General features: G+C 38.9%; 1 protein-coding gene and 1 long non-coding RNA gene across 4 annotated transcripts in view; one reads left to right on the forward strand and one right to left on the reverse strand.

The window, feature by feature from the left end:
• ADAMTSL1 (ADAMTS like 1) overlaps positions 1–21,529 on the reverse strand; it is a 415,079-nt gene that overhangs the window by 11,146 nt on the left and 382,404 nt on the right. For all 3 annotated transcript variants that reach the window (XM_039567703.1, XM_039567702.1, XM_010392980.4), the window contains 3 exons: positions 20,120–20,248; positions 15,125–15,304; positions 13,141–13,275 (listed from right to left, as the gene is read on the reverse strand). In XM_039567703.1, the coding sequence (XP_039423637.1) occupies positions 13,141–13,275; positions 15,125–15,304; positions 20,120–20,248 (444 nt within the window). The remainder of the gene's footprint in view (positions 1–13,140; positions 13,276–15,124; positions 15,305–20,119; positions 20,249–21,529) is intronic.
• Positions 1,128–4,050, forward strand: LOC109143687. Its single transcript, XR_002043999.3, has 3 exons — positions 1,128–2,325; positions 3,093–3,156; positions 3,823–4,050. It is a non-coding gene; the product is annotated as an uncharacterized LOC109143687 (long non-coding RNA).

Genomic DNA, 21,529 nt, shown 5'->3' on the forward strand with positions numbered 1-21,529 from the left:
GAAGCTTTATACTGTTTTGTTTATATTAGTATGTATGTGCATGAATGACTATATTGTAGACAAAATCCCTTCTGACAGAACTGTCCTATATAAACAAACATAACATATATACATCAACTTTCACACAGGCACTGTTCAAAAGGAATGGGATAAAAAAAGGAAGAGTACAAATTTAAAATACTAAAAATGGAAGAATCTTCTAAGATGAGGGAATAATCCATGAGCTGGTATTTCTTCATCACCATCTCCATGTAATTTGATTTCTATTTATTATCCACAGATACAAATAAAGATGTGAGTATGAAGTCTTCTGTACACAATTAACAGATGCTGCAATGTAACATTTTTGTTACTGCTCTTCCTTCCATTCTTGTTTGTCCACCTGAGGAGAACCCTAACTAACATATACTGGGCAGGTACAGCTCCAAGAAAATACCATTGTCATTAATCTACTCAGGAAGGTTGAAGAGTTTGATTTCCAACCATCATGACCAAATCCTTGAGACTTAAGGAACTCGTCACTTTGTTTAGGAACCCTTGCTACCCTTTTGAATTTGGTTATACCCCTAAACTAACACTAGGGGACTTGGCTACTGTAGTCTTTACTCGTGTGCCTTTTGCCATTAATCATACCTCCAACTACGCTATTCCTATGACAGAAGATACTGTCTTGCCCAGCAAAATTAAATTCTCTTGCTTGTAAAGCAGAAGATCTCACACAAGATGGAAAATGCCAGTGGTGGCCTGTGGTATGCCCCAGCCACTTTCAAGCTGAGGGGTAGATCCAGGCACTGGGGAGAAACCATCTGCCACTCAGGAGGATAAATACTGGGGCTCTCACTGGTGCAGTGGCTACACGAGTCTTTGCTAGTCCCCTGTTGCTGTCACACCCTGCCTGTATCCACAGCGGGGAAGGGTGTGGGCTGGATACTGCTGCTCTTTGGGTCTCACTCACTCTGTGAAACTGGTATTTCAGAGAGCAAGGGCTCCCTGGTAAAAGACTGACACACACAGTAGACTCTGCTGTCACAATGACAAAGATGCACCGGAAAAGAACTAGTAAATGCAGATAAAATGTTTAAAAATATGGAAAAAGGGGGGGGGGGGGGGGGGGAAAGGCAGAATCACAGAGTGCCAACTGTCCCCAGTGGTTTCACCTCTTTTACCTCTTTCACCCTTTTTAAACTTTTATTTATAAGGGTGAAGAGTGTGCTATTTGTTTTAATTTCTTTGGCAAGGTCTAATGCAGTTTTATCCTTGGCAGTTATCTCTACGCAGCACTCACTTCTTGACAACAAAGACACAGCATTCTTTGCTCAGTCTCTGTCCCTAATTTTGTAAGCTCTCTATTTAATCCTGTTTCATTTTTTTCCCCACTCTTGTGCTGAAAAATAACTCATTCAGTTTCCAAGATACTTATTCTCAAGGAAATGAGAGACACGAAAGGTTTTAGCCTTATAGTTTTAAGACTGCCTAAGTTAAAAATAATGGAAAACAAAGGAATTTACAGGAAATAGGCAAACTTAACAATAAATAGCTCTATGGCTTTTGCCTAGATTATTCTAATTTTTCGTAGTTTACTTGTCTTTTAAGATAAGTGTAGTGATTTCCAAAGGTCAGCATATAGCCATAACTGAAAAAGACGCACTGTGAGCCCAGTTTTATTGTTTGCATTTGCAAGCAGTCTGCAGAGGGTAAATGCAGAAAGCAGAAAGGTCAGCTTGATGCTACACACAGAGGAACTGAACCTGAATTCAGCATGCAGATGGTCCTAGTTCATGCTGCTTTTCTTTTAAAAAAATATTGTCAGGAAAAACAATATCATCTTCTTAGTGCTATTTTAGTAGTCTTATGTAACATTTCTTCTTCCAAAATGTGCATATAAAATATTAGCTAAAGGAAGAGCCAGTAATCAGTAATATGGGGGAAAACCCCCAGAAGCTATTCCCTAGACATGCACTACCAGTGAGTAATTATTACTTAACAGTAAAACTTTACTAATATCTATCAATCACATTTCACAAGTGACATTTTTATACATTTCCCACATGTATGGATGCACAGGCTCTGGGATAATATTTTAGGCATAGTAAGTGAGAACCAGAGTACAATAAAACCGTATGTTCCATTAATGTCTCCTTCTCATCTTCCAGGAATAACTTTCATACCATTTATTGCAGATTACTAACACTTACTCTCTATTTCCCCAACCCCTGTGGACATTGACTCTTTTATCCTTTTGAAGCTCAATACTCGTCCCCATAATGCCTGAGAAGGAGAAACTGCCTTTGTTTCCAGACAGCACAGCTATTGCAGAACTTTCAGGTAAGAAAATATTGCCTTCAACTTCCCTTCCAAAGATTAGTGGGACTCTGAATTCATTCAAAGCCCGGATGAGCACTGATGTGCAAAAGCTGGAGATAGAAACAAAACTCTAATAAAAAAGACATCTTCCAGTTGGGAAAATGTTAGTATTTCAAGGATACCAAGGGGGTATTTGGAAAGGAAAGACTGATGTTCCACAAAAATGCTAACGATTTCTTGAGAGGAAAGAATAAATTCACACTGCAGGCCAAAACCAACTGCCCATTACACCTTTGCAACAGTTTCCGAATGACTGTAGCTGCAGAAAGACTCTGGGCTAACGTGCTAACACTAGGAGAACAAAATACAAAGCATGCACCACTTCTTCACTTTCAGACCTGAAAAAAACAAATGTAAAGGCTGTTGATTTTAGGATTCCTTTTCTTCTTAGCAGCCTGATACTGTATGGAAAACAATGGTAAAAATGTCAAGTGAATTTTGCAAGTACTAAATATATTTGATAATGTCAATTTTAAAAAAATTACAGTACCGCCTTTAAAATAGATATCTATTCTTATAATATAGATTGTTTTCATATTTATCTAACAAATAACTCTCCAATTTACTGTTGACACGATGATTAGTCCCAGGCAATGTTTCTAATATTTATTAAAGATGGAATCTGAGTGAAGACTTCAGGTCAAGATCAGGTAGTTTCTTTGAAATTTCTTTAAACAAAACATTCCTGCAGTCTGACTGCAACAAACTATTTCACTTTCCAACTACAGCCCTCAAACCGCCATGCCATGGGAAGTAAACTCACCCGTCCCACTCTCCCAGCAGCTAACCAAGGTATGTGATAGTGTATGCTGTCTTACCTGAGGCCAAACCATATGCCAGCAGTGCAGCTGGACATCAAAATCTTGCCTTCTTAGCCTCAGGACAACACTTTCATATTTGGAAACTATTTCCTAAATAGGTGGAGGAGGTAGGTCTTGGTAACATGGCTGGCTGTAAAAGCACGCTGTGGTATATACAATTGGAATCCACTGGTATTAATGTTCAACTATAGGCTTGTAGTTCAGTTTTACACCTTTGCTATTCACCAGTGATCACTCTTTGCAAAATAGGCAAATGTTTGTGCTGCATTATTTCAAAATACTTTGAATCAGACAAAAAAAAAAAAAGAAAAAAAGGTGCTGAATTTTACAAACATTAAGCACACCAACTGGGTAGGGACTGCATGCATCACAACATCACAAAGTACAATGTAAATGTAGGGCAGAAATTTCACAGAAAACTTCAACTAGACTTACAAATCAGAAGGCCTAAGCTCCTGCCTCAGCAAGCTACAGACATGTACCTATCCAAACATAAAAATGGGAAAGATGATTGCTGACTACTATCTGAAATGCCTGGCAAAGGTGGAAAGGGTTTTGGCAGCAGAATTATTAATTATATTAAGACTGAAATAAAGCAAGCTAAAGAAAATAATTTTGTGTTCCTGTGTTATTTTAGTGAACTCTAACAGAAGAGAGTCGTGGACCACAATACATGGTGTTAAAGCAGTAAATGCATGTAGTGGGTTGAACCTGAGTTGATGGACAGTCGTTTAGACTAATGACGCTTCTCACAATTTACATATTTAAACCGCACGGAAAGGCGGGACTTCCCCTTTTTGTCGGAGCTCGCCTGCTGGAAGGTGGGGGGGATCCGAGCCTCCTGGCCCCGCCGGGCCGGGCCGGGGCCACTGCCCCTTTCCCCCTTTCCCAGCACCACGGCACGGACCCTGGGTCGCTGGGGGGGACTGTCCCAGAGCCGCAGGCAGATAAAACCAGCCATGGACTGCTCACAGCTAAACCCATCCAGCGCGGCTCCTGGGGACAGGTGGGTCCTTCTCCTCTCCATGCGGAGCCGGCGGAGTCAACGGGAGCCGGCAGAGCCTCCTGTCTGCAGCCAGCACACTTCGTGCTGAACTGAAGAGGACACCACACAGCCCGCAGCACACAGGGAGTGAGGATTTCTCCACTGTAAAGCCTGAACAAGAACACCCTTCAACGTGGCGGCTTCAGAGTCAGAGAGAAAGAGAAGTGAGTCACGTGAGACGGAGCTGAGCATGGCGACGGGAGAAAAGAGGGCGGCGCCGCGATTCTGGCGCGCAGCTTAAAGAAAAACCTTCTTGCATGCCGTGGTAAGAAACTGTAACACCACAAACTGTTTGTCTCTTTAGTCCATTTGAAGAACATGGGGGGATGGAGAATCCTCGTGTGGCCTGTGAGGATTATGAAGAGTGCCTATGCCAGGCTATATAGAAGCAGTAAGAGGCTGTTAGAGACTTGTGGCGAAGAAAAGCCTTTGTGTGCAGGCCAAAATAACTTATCCTTAAAAAGATGAATAACCCCATGTGATGGCCCATGTTTTGTAGTGTGAAGGAACTGTGAAATTTTTCATGGGAGAGATGTTCTACACACAGCAGATTGATTGTTTCCGAGCGGGGCTGCTGTTAGTAGCAGTTTGGGAACCACATGCAACTGAAGGAAAACCCTTTTTTCCTTAAGCATAAGAGAGAGGCTTTTCAAGAACTGGAACACTGACTAACATCCCATGTTCTGTTATCCTTGTGTGAGCTGGGTAAAAGGAGAGAAGTGCTGGAAAGGGAAGGGGGGTGGGATTTGCTTTAATTTCTTGTTATTTCTCTTTACTTTTAATTCTATTAGTAATAAAACTCTTTCATTGTACTGCAACTGTTTAAGGTTTGTGCCTGCTTTGCTTTCTCCTAATTCTCATCTCACAGAAGGAAAATAAGTAAGTAATGAATATTTTGAACCAAAACCACTACAATGTAATGCTCCTGCAGGACTTGAAACACAACAGTATTTCCACTCTAACGTCTACATTCAAGGAGATAAAGTAGGCTTTCAAAATAGAAGGCGGATTAACGATGAAGTAAAGAACAAAATGCTTGGAACAAAATGTGGAGAAGCCACAGATCAATCTGAATAGATACAAGTTTGGTGCTGAACTACTATGTTGTGGCTCATACTGTGCTATTGTGTTCACACTATGTAGGTGAGATTACTGGTAGTGAGAAACACTTCCCCAATTTCCTGTCACACCTGATTTTCTCCTTGGCTGACTCAGATGAGAAATATACGTTAAATGGAATGGAGTTGAAATTCAATTCCATCCTGTACCAAACATAAAGATGAAAAATTGACAGGATGTATTCAACCTTTAAAATGCAATCAAACCAAATGAAGGCAAGTAAGATCATGTCTGAAAGTCACATGTATGTAGCACCTGTTTTGCTGAAGAGGTAAAATTAAGAGATATCTCTTTGTAGTTTGTCTTATGAGGAAAGACCTTTCAATACACTACCAACACCAAATATAAACAGACACTTAACTATTTGCTATTATACAAATTGTTTCTCATTGATTTCACAGACTGAATGAAATAAAATTAATAAAAAGCAATGGAATCTGAAAAAAACCAGAAGAAAGAATTAATGTTTGTATAAATACAACCTTTACTTATAATTTTTTAAATAACATGAATTTATGCTAGACAAGGAAAACTATGTATTTAGGAATTCTTGAAATAAGCCAATTAAGTTGATAACAGTAGCACTTAAGAAAAAAAGACGACATTTTAAACAACTATTTATGGCTGCAAAGGTGCAGTTGAAACTCACTATATTAAACATATGACATGGTTTTTAACAGTTCTCAAAACACCTAAACTGGTTACCCAATGCCACACATGTTGTTGTTATTAGATATCACTTACATAGCACTGCAAGTATACATGGTATTCCACAAAAATTGAGTCAGGCTCATTCCCAGCCCCACAGTGGCTGTAAAAAATGTTCCCAAATACACAGACACATGGTGGGCACATTAAAAAGCAAGAGAATTTTTGAGCTCTGGTAGTTAATACTGTTTTCTAAAACTTAGACAGCAGAAATCCTACACACTGAGAATCATGTAGTAATAAGGACTGGCCTGAAAACAATCAGCAATGGCAAATCAAAGCCTATAGTAATGGATACAGCACACTCAAATAACCACCTAAGCGAACTCTGATAGGTTTATTCAGTGCATGACAAAAACAGAAAAGGAGTTAAACTGTGACCTTCTACCCCACCACTGCTACAGCTCCAGGTTAACTGTACACTTAAAAGGAGAAAACCAGCACTGAGATGAGACTCATGGAACAAGCACTGAACAACAAGACAGCACAAAAGTTTCAACAAGAGACAGAGCAAGAGCTGGCGCTTAACAAAATTACCAAGCTGCAAATGTCAGGGCTGCTGTAGAAGGTTTTCTGCATTTCATAATCCAATATAAACTTACTACATTCTGAAACAGCATCTCAGGTAACTTCCTGTGTCACCAGGAAAATAATAAATGCAGAGCAGAGGAGGTGGAGGGCAGACAGGTGTGGGAATAGCAGTGATGCTTGCTCCAGAGAGGCTGTAACTTCTGTCCTATTAACAAAGTGCTGTAGTTGTTTGGGAGAGATTTGAGGACTGTCATGGAGGGAGAGGTCGCTTCAGTAAGTCCTTTAGTCAACATGTCAGAAATCCCATAGTGTTTCATACTCCCTTAACACTTACTCTAGAATAAATCCTAAGTTTTGCAAGAGTCTAAAAGACCTTTTATGTGAAGGAGCTGGAAGAATGAGAGGTCTCCATATCAGGATACCCGCAGCAAGTCTGATACACCTATTTACCCATCAAGATTTCCCTCAGTGGAACTCTGCATCACATATATCTACCTTAGAACAAAATCTAGGTCAGTGATTCTGGTAAAGCTTAGAGATAAAAGTTCAAGGGCTGCAGCCCTTACAAAAACCTCATAATTCAGCAGATGTTGCCCCAGAGGCCAGTGATATTATTTTATATTGGAAGTATTTTGGACCACTACTGTAGATCAGTGGTTGTCAGATTAGATCATTCATGGCATGAAACAGCAGGCAGGAAAAATACTCAAAGCAGCAGATTGCCTAGAGGACATCACTCTCTTGTCTCTGTGTTCAGAGCTTGGCAGTGGCTGGACTAGTGTCTGGTTGCCTTAAAAGCAAACACTGTTTTAGTGTAGTCAAAATGTTCAACCAAGCAGAGGTATCACCACGTAATTTTTAACCCCAAATGTACACAATGTATATATGCAAAAGAAAAGCCACACATTTCACTGGAATGCTACAGTGTAGTCTGACATAGTCTGCTGTACTCTGATGTAGAAGGAAGATGCTGCAACACTCTATGAACTTTATACAATATCCAGAATCTAATCAATGTGATAGTGTCTGATTAGGCAATTAATTGCAACGATAATGGCATAATCTTGATATTAATTTTAATTCTAGCCTTTACAGAAAGGTCATGTATCTACCTGGGAATTCTCACAAATATTGTGGCAAGGCAGACTTTTCACTGAGACAAAAATTGAAAGGAACGGATAACACAGTTAAAAGAACAGATTATCCCATGAATGTACCTGGTACTTTATCATCATCACACTAGACATAATGTTAATATCAAATAAAGTTGCTAAAAAATATTCTTTAGCATTAGAACTACTTTTCAAACATGATGGCCAATTTATTACAGAGAATGAGGAAGAAAAAAATGACAGTGTGCAAAATAATTTCTCAGATGGTCATGATTTTATTTGAATCCTACTGCACAGCTTCTGCAGCTTTTTCTTTAAGGGAAGCACAGGCATCAGTTTACCTGTAATTACTCATGACTTTTCTTTTTGCAGACTCTGTGCAGATTGCAAATTATTTTGCATTTCTACTTCAAATTTTAATGCAGCATTAACTCCCAAATCTAGGAAAATTTAAAACAGGCTCATGGTGGTGATGGGAAGGGCAAAAAGGAGTACAAGAAAACATAACGTTTCAAGAAGATATATTCTTGCTCTCGAGTATATAGCCAAACATTGAAAGAAATTTGTACTGGTGAGATCAGTTGTGTTCATTGGGATCATTTATTACTTTTCACACTGATTTTGAACAAGTATCAGTCCTATGAGAGCGAGATGTTATGGCACCATACTTAGCAAGCAATTGCAGCATTAACTTCTCTGGCTCTGCTTGAAAGAGTTTGATCCTGACATTAGTCTATCTATGAGATCAGGTTCTTCTCCTAAAGTACATTTGACTCACTATAATGCACCCAAGAACATGTAAAAACCTCTAGGTTAATTTTTCTGTCTGCTGTCCCATCTAGATAACTCTTAAACCTACAAGCAAATACTAGACACAGACTTGAAGTGAACCCCTCTGAAATAATAAAAAAACCCTGACCCCTCCCTGAACTTTGGGCTTTGGCTCCACTGCAGTTGGACCTTTACAATAAGTAATTTATTCAAATTCAAAAGGCTGGCCACTGCAAGCAAGGTGACTATCTTTCAATTCTGCTTTCTGGGTGATCTTCTGGGAACCTAAGTGATTTTACTAAGAAATGAGTGGGATATGCTACAGCCAGTAAAAGAAAAGTGAAACACAGTAAATTTGGTAAGGGGAAATCCTTTGTATCTTTCAAGTGAAAAGTTTTTGTTATCACTTTGTCTTAAAAACAATTGCATTTCAAATACTGATGTTTGCAGATCAGGACTTTGCTGTGCAGCTGGTCATCTTCTGAAGCACTAGTGAAATTGGCAGCAAAGCTGCTCTAGCTCTGTGGTCTTTGGGGATAATGTATAAAACCAGAAAGAAACCTTCTTTTTAGGACTATGTTCACAGTGCTGACAGTAAAATAATGTTCTGATTTGTGAAGTGAGTAAATTTGATACGGAAGTAATCAAGGAGAACACAATAAATATGGTGCATCAGTATTTCATTTTCTTTTTTTTTATGTTACAATTGACTGTACTTTTCTGGTCATAGAAAAATACACTTTATCAGCTAACTTCACAGTAATTTTCAGTGTCCCTTACAAGTAAGGACGGATGGGAACCAGACTTCAAATAATTGCCTAGGCTTTCCCCCATTTATTCATATTATCAGATTCCTTAAAATAACATTTTCCTTCTGCCTTCTTTACTTCACTCCGATGTATAGGGAGTGCTACGTATCCATATTCCTAGAAGTATTAATTTCTGAAATTTCTTCCAATGTTCCTGCAAAAATCCTCATTTAAATAAAACTAAGGTATAGATGTCAAAGTTATTAAAGCTTCACCTTTCACTGTGCAACAGAATTGTAATACCTTCAGTATTCTTCAGTGCTAAAATGAGAAGATATTTTAAAATCAAATTTTGTGTCTTTTGCCAAGTCTGCTGATAACTGGTCTCCAATAATATCACAATATATTTGAGAAGTTGTAGTGGATCTCCATAAGGATTTCTAAGCTCCTTAGAGTTTCCTACTGAATTATATTCAAATATAGGAAATAACAAGCTTGAACCTAAATGAAAACAAGTATTCTTGATAAGCCCAAAGCCTTTTCTGCAGGAATGTCAGAAGTCAGGAACACTGGATCCTACAACACTGGTTTCTGCCAACATTAACATTTACAAAGCTGAAGACTCATGGGAATGTGTCTAAGGAGTTGTGTAAAAAATTCAGTGATACTTACAGCATAGATAAGCTACTGAAAATACATGAGCTTAAGATGTTTCTTTAATTCCAAAAGATAACACCATGAAGTAATCAGAATTGACAGAACTCAAATGGTCATGAATATTTTTAAAACCCAAAAATTCTTATCAGGTGACAAATAGAAGACTTCCTCTCTGATGAAAAAAGTGGTGTTCCTTGTAATATTTTCATCACCAACATTCGGAAAAACTGTATTGAAAACTTAAAAAGTCCCAAAGACAGAAACCTTAGTAAGATTAAGATCTAATGTGAAAACTTTCCAAAGAAATAAAAATTTGTGTCACTTCAGAGATCAACTGTGTTTATCTTACGTGTAATGTAAAGTCTTGTGTGTCTGCCATGAACCAAGAACATCAGAATGTGCATGACAGTCTGTGGCTAGTCACTGATTGTCGGTTTGCACTGCTGTAAAACCCAGAAATATTTTCAAACTCATGGGTGTTCTAGCTCTGCTTCAGGGATAGTCTAGTCCTTCAGGAGTGTGATCTGCAGATAACACACAAGTGTCTACAACCTGAAAATGAATGTGAGGACTGGGGAAGACTTCACTACTCTGCACATATTTTCAACATTTGTGAAGGAGCAGAGTAAAGCATCAATCTGTGTAAGTCACCATCTACATCATGCTCTCCAACTGGATGATGAGTTGGGCCTAGAAAGCTACCCGGAATCTCAAACCTTTGGCAGCAAAAGAAGTATATAAGATAAAAATGTTGCTGAGTCCATTGGGCAGGGCATGGGTCTTTTAACAGGGTTTCCTCTACTTCTATTGTGAAGGCGCATAAATGACTACTCAATGACCCTTGCAATGAGAAGGAAAACCTCCAAACCAGGTATCTGTGTTTTGACACTAAACTTTATCTTGTGCAACCCCCCTGAAATTTAAATAGTAGAGACCCATAGCAGATGACTCCAGAGAGCAAGTTAATAATTTCAAATGGTTGAAATGATGGTGGAAGCATTGCACAATTCCACTTTGTAAAAGACAGTGTATAGCATGTATGATAATCTGGAAGTTCTATTTCTCTCCTTGCAGCTCAGCCTGTCAATTGTTTTATATTTGATACAGCTGCTACTTTCCAAACAAGTTCTCATTTGCAGCTTTATTCTTCCATTGCTGTGTTAATATTTTCTGTTTGCATTTTTTTTAACCCTCAAGGCATGAAACGAAACTCTGGCAAACCCCTGCATGACTTTATCCAGGTTTCTAATGTAATTTTTCACCATTGTTATCTTTAACTTTCGTAAAACAGAATGTTTACCCAGAGCTTACTTATCACTCCTTTTCTTCACATTTCACTCTGTTCCTTTGCATATATCCTGTTTTCCTTCTCTACTCAACAAATCCTCATATGCCTAGATTTCCAAATACATTCAATGTATTTGAATTCAATGTCTAATTCAATGCCTTTTTAGTCCTAAGAGATAATGGTGCTTAACAATAGCACAAACAAGGGATCTTATACATAGCAATTTATATATCTAAAGTTCTTATATGGACGTCCAGAGAATGTAGAGCCAACACCTCAACATAACAAATGCTGAAAGACTTAGTAGGATTAAGGTTGATTGGGTGGAAAGAACCAATGGACAGCTTTCTAACTGACTGGATATCCCATTCCCTGCTGATTTTTTGTTAGAAAAAATATCTCAGAAAGTTTTCCTAGGTTTGAATGATAACAAGGATCAAATTCAAACCAGTAAAACTTCAGTGAAGCTGAGGGAACTGCCTCAAGAATGAAACTGGTTTGCTATTTTGCAATTACTATTCATGGGATTTTCTTGCCCATGAAGTGACACAGCAGGGTACAGGGCAGCATGGCCAAATGAAATTGATCTGGAGGTAGTTGTACACAGGCAATGGAGAGCATGCTTTGACATTCAATTACTGCTTTTAAACATTTAAAACTGCCTGGAACTCCTGAAGACCTCTTTTTGGAAATCTGAGAGGAAATGGATGAAACAGGAGTATGACCCAGTCTTACATCTGTGAGCATAATAAAACCATACCCAGAATGATTTATTTAATGCTACTAAATACCTATGATATTTCCCCCACTGAGGACTATTTCAGTGCCGTTTTTGTGCAAACAGAAATGTAATCCAGAACTGCAGGCTAAAAGCCATTGCAAATGTATGCAGATGTCAGCACTTGGGAAAAGTAAACCATACAAAACTAAAAACATAAATAGAATACCTCCACTGTGAAAACAAAATCTTAAAATTAGTACTAAATGTGAGGAAAGAATGCTTTTGGAAGGTGCAGAGACATATTAACACTCAGGACATCATATCTGCAGAACCCCTGCTAAAAGTTTCAGATCCCTACCTCTAAAAGGAGAAAAGATAGGTCTGAAGTTGTAGGGCTTGACAAATTTTCATGGTATGCAGCAACATGTTCATTAGAGAAGCTGTTTGCCTATCTGAGCCTGACAATTAATAGAGTTTCAAAGTAGTGTGTGAAATAAAATAATAAAATAAACATACCCTGAAATTTAGAAAATAACTAGAATATCCTTGCAAACAAATCACACCCACAGATCTGAAAGAAGTTTACAGGATATAAAAGAACTTGCTGTGTAAAGAGGGTAAACGTGTATGGAAGGCAGAAACGGATGAAAAGAAGAAAAGCATTCATTGGGGATGATTTCCTTATATGGCTTCATGCAAACATTGTTTGTGTGAAATAAGAAAGAGGAATAAAATGAGCAGATTAAAACAGAGAGCTTGCAAGATCAAAACATGGAGAGAGGGATAAGCAAGACTCTGGAAAAGGCTCTGAAGAAGGATATACAATATGAGTAGCAGACATATGGTAAGGCAACTACCCAAATGTAGAAGAAAAACTGAAACAGAAACATCAATGGTTCTTTTAAATCAAGTGGCACACTGGTCTGCCATGTCTTTGAGTTGAATAAGATTGCCAGTCCCCCAGAGCAGGGACTGATTCTTACAGGATGCTACATATATATATAAAGGGCATCATGGAGCCCTTATTCTGCATGCAGCTTTGGACTAATTAAAGGACCTTTTATTTTAAAATGAATTTCTGAGATCTAAAAAGTATTTGGCAGTGATTATGACTGACAATGAACTGTTGGTTTGATGTTTTTTGTCTCACTGCCCATGTCTGGATAGGCAAATCCTTAATGTAATGGTTAACCAGATGCATAACAAACTTTAAAGACTTTAAAAATCTAAAAAGCCTTAAAGCACTTGACTTACCTATAAGAGCAGAGCTTCCTGGACTGATGGTCAGTTTTGTTCCGGAAGGAGAGGTCAGCACTGAATGAGTGCTGGGCCCAGCACTGGTGAGCACTGCTGTCAAGTCTTCTAGGTAAGGAAGAGGTCGTGGAGGCTCTGGTAACAGATTGGGAAAATGAAGCGATGAGCAACACTGTAGCAGAAACCATCTTGGGACATAAACCCCTACCACCCCCCTCACTGCCCTCCCATCTTCCCCCATCAGATATTGCTGCAATTTTCACTGTGCCTGCAACATTACCATTTCAGAGGGGCAGATTAAGCAACTTTGGGTAACTACTGAAAGTGCTTTGCCTCATATTATGTAAGGTGCTGGAGAAAATATTAAAATAACATCTGGATCAATATGACCACAAACTAAAAGAGATGATCTCTGAAGGCTACCACAGCATTCTGGTGGATTCTCTTCACATGCGACAGAGTTATATGGTACCAGGAGATACAGCGGCTTGGAAGAAAAAGCAAATGTATACAGCATAGAAAACAAATAGATGTTCATGGCAATTAGTGAAAAACTTTTAGTGTCTGCTAAAATCTGGATCAAACCCTGATTAAATATGGTTATCATCCTGCCAGATCCTGTGGTACACTTAGGAAGAACTGCAAAGGACTAAGAGTTCAGAGCTCAAGAAGATCAGTCTATGCTGAGCACTGCAGGATTTAGTTGTTTACTGATCATAATGCTATTTTAAAAATTGTGGTAATGCCTAGCATTCCCAATTCTGTTTGTCACGAAAATGATGTGATATTTGATTTAAATGAATAGTGGCTTCAACCCCTTTCAATTAGATCATGGCACACATTATGCAAGCTTTCTACTGCTGATAGCAATCAGCACCAGGAGTACAGGTCAAGGATGCCTGAACTGTTCTGTTCCATCAAGGAGCTAAAAATGTCGTTTGCTTAGAAACATAAGCAGCTTGCATAACTCACAGTAACTTACCATCTTTAAAAGTTAAGCCATTTATAACGATCAGAAAAGGATTTACAGATCATGTGGGAGTCTTTATTTATAGGCTGAAACTCAGCTGATTTTTTTTCCAGATTGTTTTTTCAGACTGAGATTCTAGAGCCAGTCTGGATTAGCAGGAGAAATATGTGAACCTTCATTTTAGTATTGTTTGTGAACCTGAGAAATCTCACTGTTACACTTCCTCTGGAAGCTCACTCTAGTCATGAAAGATGAGAGCTGTAGTGGATGCTCTAATGGTGTTGCCCCAGTTGTGGGGAATATGTTTCAAAATTTGAGACTTCACCATCAAATGCACTAAAGTACTTAAAAAGGCAGGATGGATCATTCACCTGCCAGCACACAGAAACTACAGAAGATGAGTTACTAGAAAAGGAAATGCCTTTCCCAGACTTCCAGTTCCCACCAGGTACCACTTCCACTCATATTTCCCAGCTGCCACTCTCTTTCAAATCACCCAGATGGACTTTCTGTCTGGTGTTTAAAAACACAGGGGAAAGTAAAATTCACCATTCACTGAACTTGGGATGTACTTTTTAGAAGTGTACTGGATTAATGTACCTTTTGTGAAGTGGGTCAGTATCACACAGCCTTGAATGGAAAGATTGCTCAGCAGAGAAAGAGCACTTCACAGGGAAAAGGTGGCATCACTCTTGTTTCAAGATAGTCACTTTCAGGTATGGTTAATAAATGCTTTTCTTAGCTAGCAAGTCTGAAAGAGTTAAACTGAGTATCTTGGGACTGGGAGATGCAATCCCTGTGCTTAGACATTTTCTCCTTATCCACTTTTACCACCACCTTGCTTCAGCTGATGCTGCCCAGAGTACAAATGGAGACTGATGCTTTTCTTAGAACAGGGCTGCCTGCATGCCATTTCCTCTTCCCGCAACCTCTGATTAGTTCTGCCATCTGGATGTGCAAGTAGCCACATTACTATTGTTGCAAGTGAAAAATACTAAAATGCCCTTGACTTACCAAGAACCAACAGCTGGGAGCTTTCAGTTACTTCCCCGTGAAGATTGGCTGCCTTGCAGGAGTACAACCCCTGATCTGATAGAGAAACATTTGATATAAATAGCAACCCATCATGCAGATGGTGAGTAGAGGACAGCTTGACCTTGTTCTTAAACCAAGTAACTTCTGCTTCAGGAACACCTGGAAAAACATTGATAAAGTGTAACACAAGTAAGAATTACAAGGCAAAAAATACTTGTAAGGCAAATAGTTGGAGAAGAAGAAGAGATGAGAAATACTGAGTAAAAGCTAAAGAAAAAGGGGAAGGGACAAGCAGGATTTAATATGGCCACCGTCTTTTAGAGCAGTGACTCAAATAAAACAACAAAATAAACACAGAGCCAGACACAATATGCTTCTTGCAGGCCCTAGCCTAGAAAGGTAGGTTCGTCTGCACTTCACTACCGGCAGAAGAAAAAGGGGTTAAAAGTGAGATCCCCTTAATGTTGAGGTATTGCTATTGAGTCTAAGAAAGATGCATTCTGCCTACAAAATGTCCAGCAATGCTACAAAAACATTTTTCTGAATTGTATTCTACAAGTTTGTCCTTCCTCTGTCTTCAGTGTTTCCACGCTAAGAGGAGGTTTGCAGGTACAGCTGTTCTTACAGTTTGCTTCGGGAAAGATAGGCAGTGTGTGTCAATGAGCAGCAGTTTCATTCTCTTTTGAGCTCCCACCTTCAGTAACACGCACAGCCGCCAGATGGGAACAGGAGGCAGACAGCACAGGGACGAGCAAACGCATCATGTCGCATCACTGCCGCAAGGGGTAGCAAGAGCATTTCAGTCGGTTTTGTTGGGTAATGGTGGATGGCAGAGGACAGAGGGCTGAGTGTTTCCCTTGCAGAGATATCACAGAGACTTAAAGTCTGAGAGGTGCCAGCTGGAAACAGAACTCACTTTGCTGGGCAGGCAAGACTTGAGCTAATGAATAATTATCCAAGTCTATTCTTCTTCAGCTTTCCCCTCCATCAGTGTGCATGTATACAGCACAAAAAGGCTACCTGGGATGCTAGCAAGAAGAATTGTGTAAGACTGTTGAGATAACTTTGCTAAATCAGGAGCTCTGGGAGAAAGGAGTCATAGCAATACAAGGTTCTAACAGTGGTGACTGGTTTCCAATGCCACAATATTCTTGGAATAGTGAATTGAATTTCACCATCTGGTACAGCTGATGAATAAACATGGACCATAAAGCAAGACATGAACTAGAAAATAAAACCTTCAGCATGTAGGTGAAATACAGAGGAAAGGAATGTTTAGGAGAATTGAAACTGCAAACTGGAACAACAAAGATACAAGGAGATAAAGGACAGGAAGGTAATATATTTTAAGCCACCCTTCCAAACCTGTTCTGACTCAACAGTCACTTAATTGCACATGACATTTTGCAGAATGCCCTATGAACTAGCTTTTAAAAATTGGTTTCTTCTTTCATGTCAAACTGTGTTTTCAGTAACAGTTTGGGCCAGCTTGCTTGAAGCTTCTGGTATTCAAAAGAATATCTGCACAATTTAAGTGCTGAAATCAACAGAAAGCTCCCTAGTGATACTGATGCAATCCAAATTGCTCTCACATCCTATTTTTAAGTGAAATTGCCCACAGTAGTCAAGTTACTCACACCAGAAATGCTGCTGGCTTTCTGAAGCTCAGAGAAAATCCTCCAGCTGGAAGTCAGAGACATCTGCAAGACTCCTGAGTGACTTTTGGTTGGGCATTCCCCTAGGATTAGTTTTGGAGAAGTCTGGAATTGACCACAATTACCTAACAATAGTTAAAAAACATTCCTTCACCTCTACAGACAAAGCAGTGAAGTTATGTCAAGAGAAATAATGTTGATTTTTAAAATCTTGATCAAAACCACAACACTGTCTTTGTGGTAAAACTGAAATAGATATTTATCTTGACATAATTCACATCAGGTGCCAATTAAACTAATTGCATTCAGAATGATTGTTTTCCCTTGTCTTTCAGTTAATACCTATAGATTTCAACTCAGAACACAGATTTTGACAGTGCTTATGCCTCTCTTAAGAAGTTAAAGAGCAAGATAAAATTACTCCCTAGGCTTTGGTAGTGTACTCTTCCATTATCTCTTATTTTTAAGAAACCTTCTCCAGGTTTATCAACACCTGTCAGCAGCAAGTGTGTACTTCTGTCCCTTGACAGAAAATGCAGCTTTAGAAAATATAATAACTGATCCTTAATATTTCTCTTATGAGTATCTATTCTGCTGTCTTGCTGACTCTCAGTAAAGATGTGTCCTTACATGAGCTGAGGCATCCAGATCCAATACACGCATGCTTCTATACTACAGACTGTACAGCACAGTGATTGAAACGCAGCTTGTAATAACGGGATTTACTGTCACTGAACTCTGACCTAGAACAAGTCCCATTAGTTGCACTGGCTTGGGACATCCTGACATGACTAGAGGGAAAGTACTAGAAGGAAAAAATGTACAGATTTACAAGACCGTGCGAGGAATTGTTTTCATCCATACAAGTCTCCACGTAATTTCTGGATATGCCAGTTTGCTTTCTAATTATGTTAACTTTATTCTTACATTCTAATCTCTTTTTTATTACCAGATGTTATTGCATTAACTTACTATGATTTAGTAGCCATTTCATTATTAATGTTTCCTGGGGAGCTTTGGCAACCTATACAGTTGTAAAGTTCATCTACACTAAAGAAGTCATTAGGATACAACACATTTGCTGACTCAAGAAATACTGCATGTTATTCTTAGAATTGATTGTTCTAAGGATGATCCAATATATGAAAGATTCAATAATCACAAAGCTGATGCTAAAACAAAAAATTTGTGCTTACATTAGGAGGAAAATTGCATTTATTTGCACATTCTGTTACAGGTTTTATGAGATGGTTTATTTTCCATGTATAGGTGAGACAGCTGATAGAAATTGCTGTTCTTGGATCATTTCTCAAGGTAGCTTTTTTGTAATTGCTGTTGAATTATTAACACTATTTTTATGAATTTAGGATTCTAGTGCCCATAAAACATATCTGCCCTCATTACTCACTCTCTTATTTCCTTTGTAACATCACAGCTTGTGGTTTATGATTTTATCATAATTTCAAGAGCATTGATCTCTGGTGTCAACATAGATAACATTTTCTGTGGAGGCAGTAGCAGAAGATTTTTTTTTCACCCATGCAGAAAATTAGAATTTACGAAAATTTCTTCTGTACCACAGAAGATTCCAATATACAATAATGCTGCTAGATAGCAAAAAGCCTTCCCCTAGAAGAGAAGACACTCCTAAAATTTTCTATTTTGGATGTTGTCATAGTGTGAGAGCTTCACAAAATTGCTAGAGATTATTTTCCTCTCAGAAAAAGACTTTGAATCTGTGCCTCTGACCATTTTGTGCTTCCCTCCTGTAGATTTCTGATGTTATAAGTACTGTGGCAACTTTGTTTAGTCACATCCTGTTGTTTACGTGGTGCCTTCATACTGAAAGGAAATGTCTACACTTCTTAGATCAGCAGTAACTGTCTGAATCTGTGGGTTCTGAGTCTGGGCAGCTAAGAGAGAGAAATCCAAAATACTTTGTGTTCATGTGATATTTAGTCTCCTTCACACAATGTCTGTGCAGGTGAGCATGGAGAGGCCCAGGGAAAAAACAATAGTACCACTTTCATCTTCTTCATTGAAGGTCACTGGACATCAGTCTGATTGCAAGAGAGTGTCTAATGCCTATGTTGAGAGGCCAAGGGAATAAATGAACTTTCTCCTTCATGAACCTAGGAAAAACGATACCTTACTTTTCCTTCATTCAGCCCACTGAGAGTAATTAATAAATTGTGATCACAGGCTAGTGTTTTGCTCTTGCAAACATAATATGCACAGCTATTGTGTATGTTTTGCTAAAGGACAGATGAACAAACAATGAAACTTTAGACAAATACTCTTCAGGTTAGAATTTGCCTAAGGGTTTGGTTGGCAGCACTTGAAGAAAGAAAAAACCACTAAGTGCTTAAAGTGAACACAAAGTGTAAAAAAACCAGGACATTTGTATATTTGCAGTGAAGATGCTTATTTAGAATTATCTGAAGTAGCTGCTAGAGATAAGAAACTAAAGCAAGGGTCTAAGGGACTTCACACTCCAGGGCAGATATTGATGTAACACTCAGCATGGCTCACTTCATGTTTTTTAAGTTGCTCCCCTCCCTCCTATGCTTCCTCATACTATATATAAAAGTGTAATGAATCCATGGTCTGGCCCCAGGTCTTTAGAGATTTTCCAGCTCTCTCCCTTCCCACACTCCTCCTCCTCCATATCAACATCATTTCCACCAACAGCTGTAGGACTGCCACACACAGGTAAGGTCAACCTATTTTGGTTACCATTCGAAAGAGGCAAATTGTCACTGTAAGACTGAGGAACATTCAGTCTCTGACTGGAAAACAGTTTAAGGGAGAATCCTGTTTCAGTAGAATTCCTCTGAACTCCTGCATTCCCAAGATGAAAAAGAAAAGGAAAAAAACAGAAAATAATATGTGCTAGCATGCCTTTAATGTAAAGTAAGTTTGGCAGTGATCTTTAAAAACTGATCTTTAAAAACCCCATCAATGATGAAATTAATCAGCCTATATTTGTATATTCTCACCAAACATCCCCAACAGGTAGCCATGTGCATCAGTTTTGTCACATCCATACCACATGGTGTATGTCTAACAACAATGCCTGTCGTATTGACTCAATTTTTTTTTGAGCCCAAATGTCCTAAGCCACTACACTTGCCTTGTTTGATATGGATAAAAAGAGGACAAGTTCTATGACAAGAATTAATGGAAGCAATGAAGTTTGCCTGAGACCTAGGAAAACCTTGCAATTTCACTTGGCTGCAACTGGAGATACCAATTTAGCAAAGAATCCCACAGAAATGTATAGCCAAAGACATGTGCATGGGAGAGAATTATTTTTTACCTGCAACCTGGCAGTTAATGGTAACATTTGCTTTCTGGATTGTTTTCACCACAGTTCCAATGTCAACAGTGACAGCAGGTGATTCAGTGTTGATCACGGTAGCTCTTGATGCCTTTATCAGTGGCTTTCCTGCACAAAAGAAGCACCACCATTTATCATACCAAGCACATGGGACTCTTGTGGGACAGATGGGCTGGAACACACCTTGTGAAAGTACACACAACAGACAGGTGGATAAGGGAAAATGCTGAAGTGTGAGGCCACCCACTTTTTATAATATTTCAGTGTCAACAAATTCCATGGGTAAAGCTGCCTTGAAAAAAGTAAAAGCACACTTGAAGCAGAGGCAGAATAGCATTAAAGCCATATGGACATAACAGAGAACCAGCTGAATCAATAAACACCAGCACAACTGGAGCTGCAGCAGCCTGGCACTGCAACTGCACTACCACTCTTTGGTGAAGACCAAACACAGGAGCCTGAGTGATGGCTACAGGCACATTAACGGGGCAGGAAGATTAGAGCAACATGCAAGCTGTTTCTACACATGAATCATGGTTTCCTTAACCTACTGGGGTAACACTGGGATGGGGAAGATCAGACAATAACCAGAAAGTTTTCTCATAATGGCTAGCACAAGAAGATGAGGGACATAAACTGTATTAATGCAAAACACTGTTACTACAGGTTTTAGCTAAAACAAAACAGATTACCTGATGGGAAGGGGTATATCTCTAATAGAGCTACTGCTTTGCCCACAATAATGTGTTCTTTCAACATTGGTGACAGCAAGTGAGCCAAGGTGTTTCCCTGCTGTTGTGTGTGTCTTTGTGGGATCACTTATGAAGTTTTCCACCATCAATGGCTCAAGAAGCCTTCTGCAAGACCTTTTGTAGGGCTACTGTAAAGGGATGCTTAAAAAACAGGTCAGAGGTACCCCAGCTTATCTTTGAGAGAGAGGACTAATGCAGCAGAGCTGACAAGAGCTGAATTAAGGTGCTCCCCTCTCAAAGAAAATGCTCTGCAGTCAGGGTGTTGCAGGAGTAGCGGAACATAACAAAATTGCTTTAAATGGCATGGGACTTAGGAGTTTCTGACTCAGTGTTGCATTTTCAAACACATAATTTTCCAAAAATCTATAAATACCGTTTTTTTTCCATTTTAAATATATGGTCAGATACAAAACCAGTTCAGATATCATCATTCGCCTCTAAAAGCTGCAGTTTTAGGCTAATGTCTATCACTAGCTTTATTTGTATGTTAATTTGGAGCTGACCAGTGAAGAAAAAATGGAAGTGAGAAAAAGAATTTGTTCATTGAGCTCATGGAGAGTTCTGAAAATTTAATTCAGCCTTAAATATAAATTTCTCCATATAGCTGTATTTACAGGGCTTTTAAAAGATACCATTC

This window comes from Corvus cornix, chromosome Z (assembly GCF_000738735.6).
Source record: "Corvus cornix cornix isolate S_Up_H32 chromosome Z, ASM73873v5, whole genome shotgun sequence".
NCBI lineage: Eukaryota > Metazoa > Chordata > Aves > Passeriformes > Corvidae > Corvus > Corvus cornix.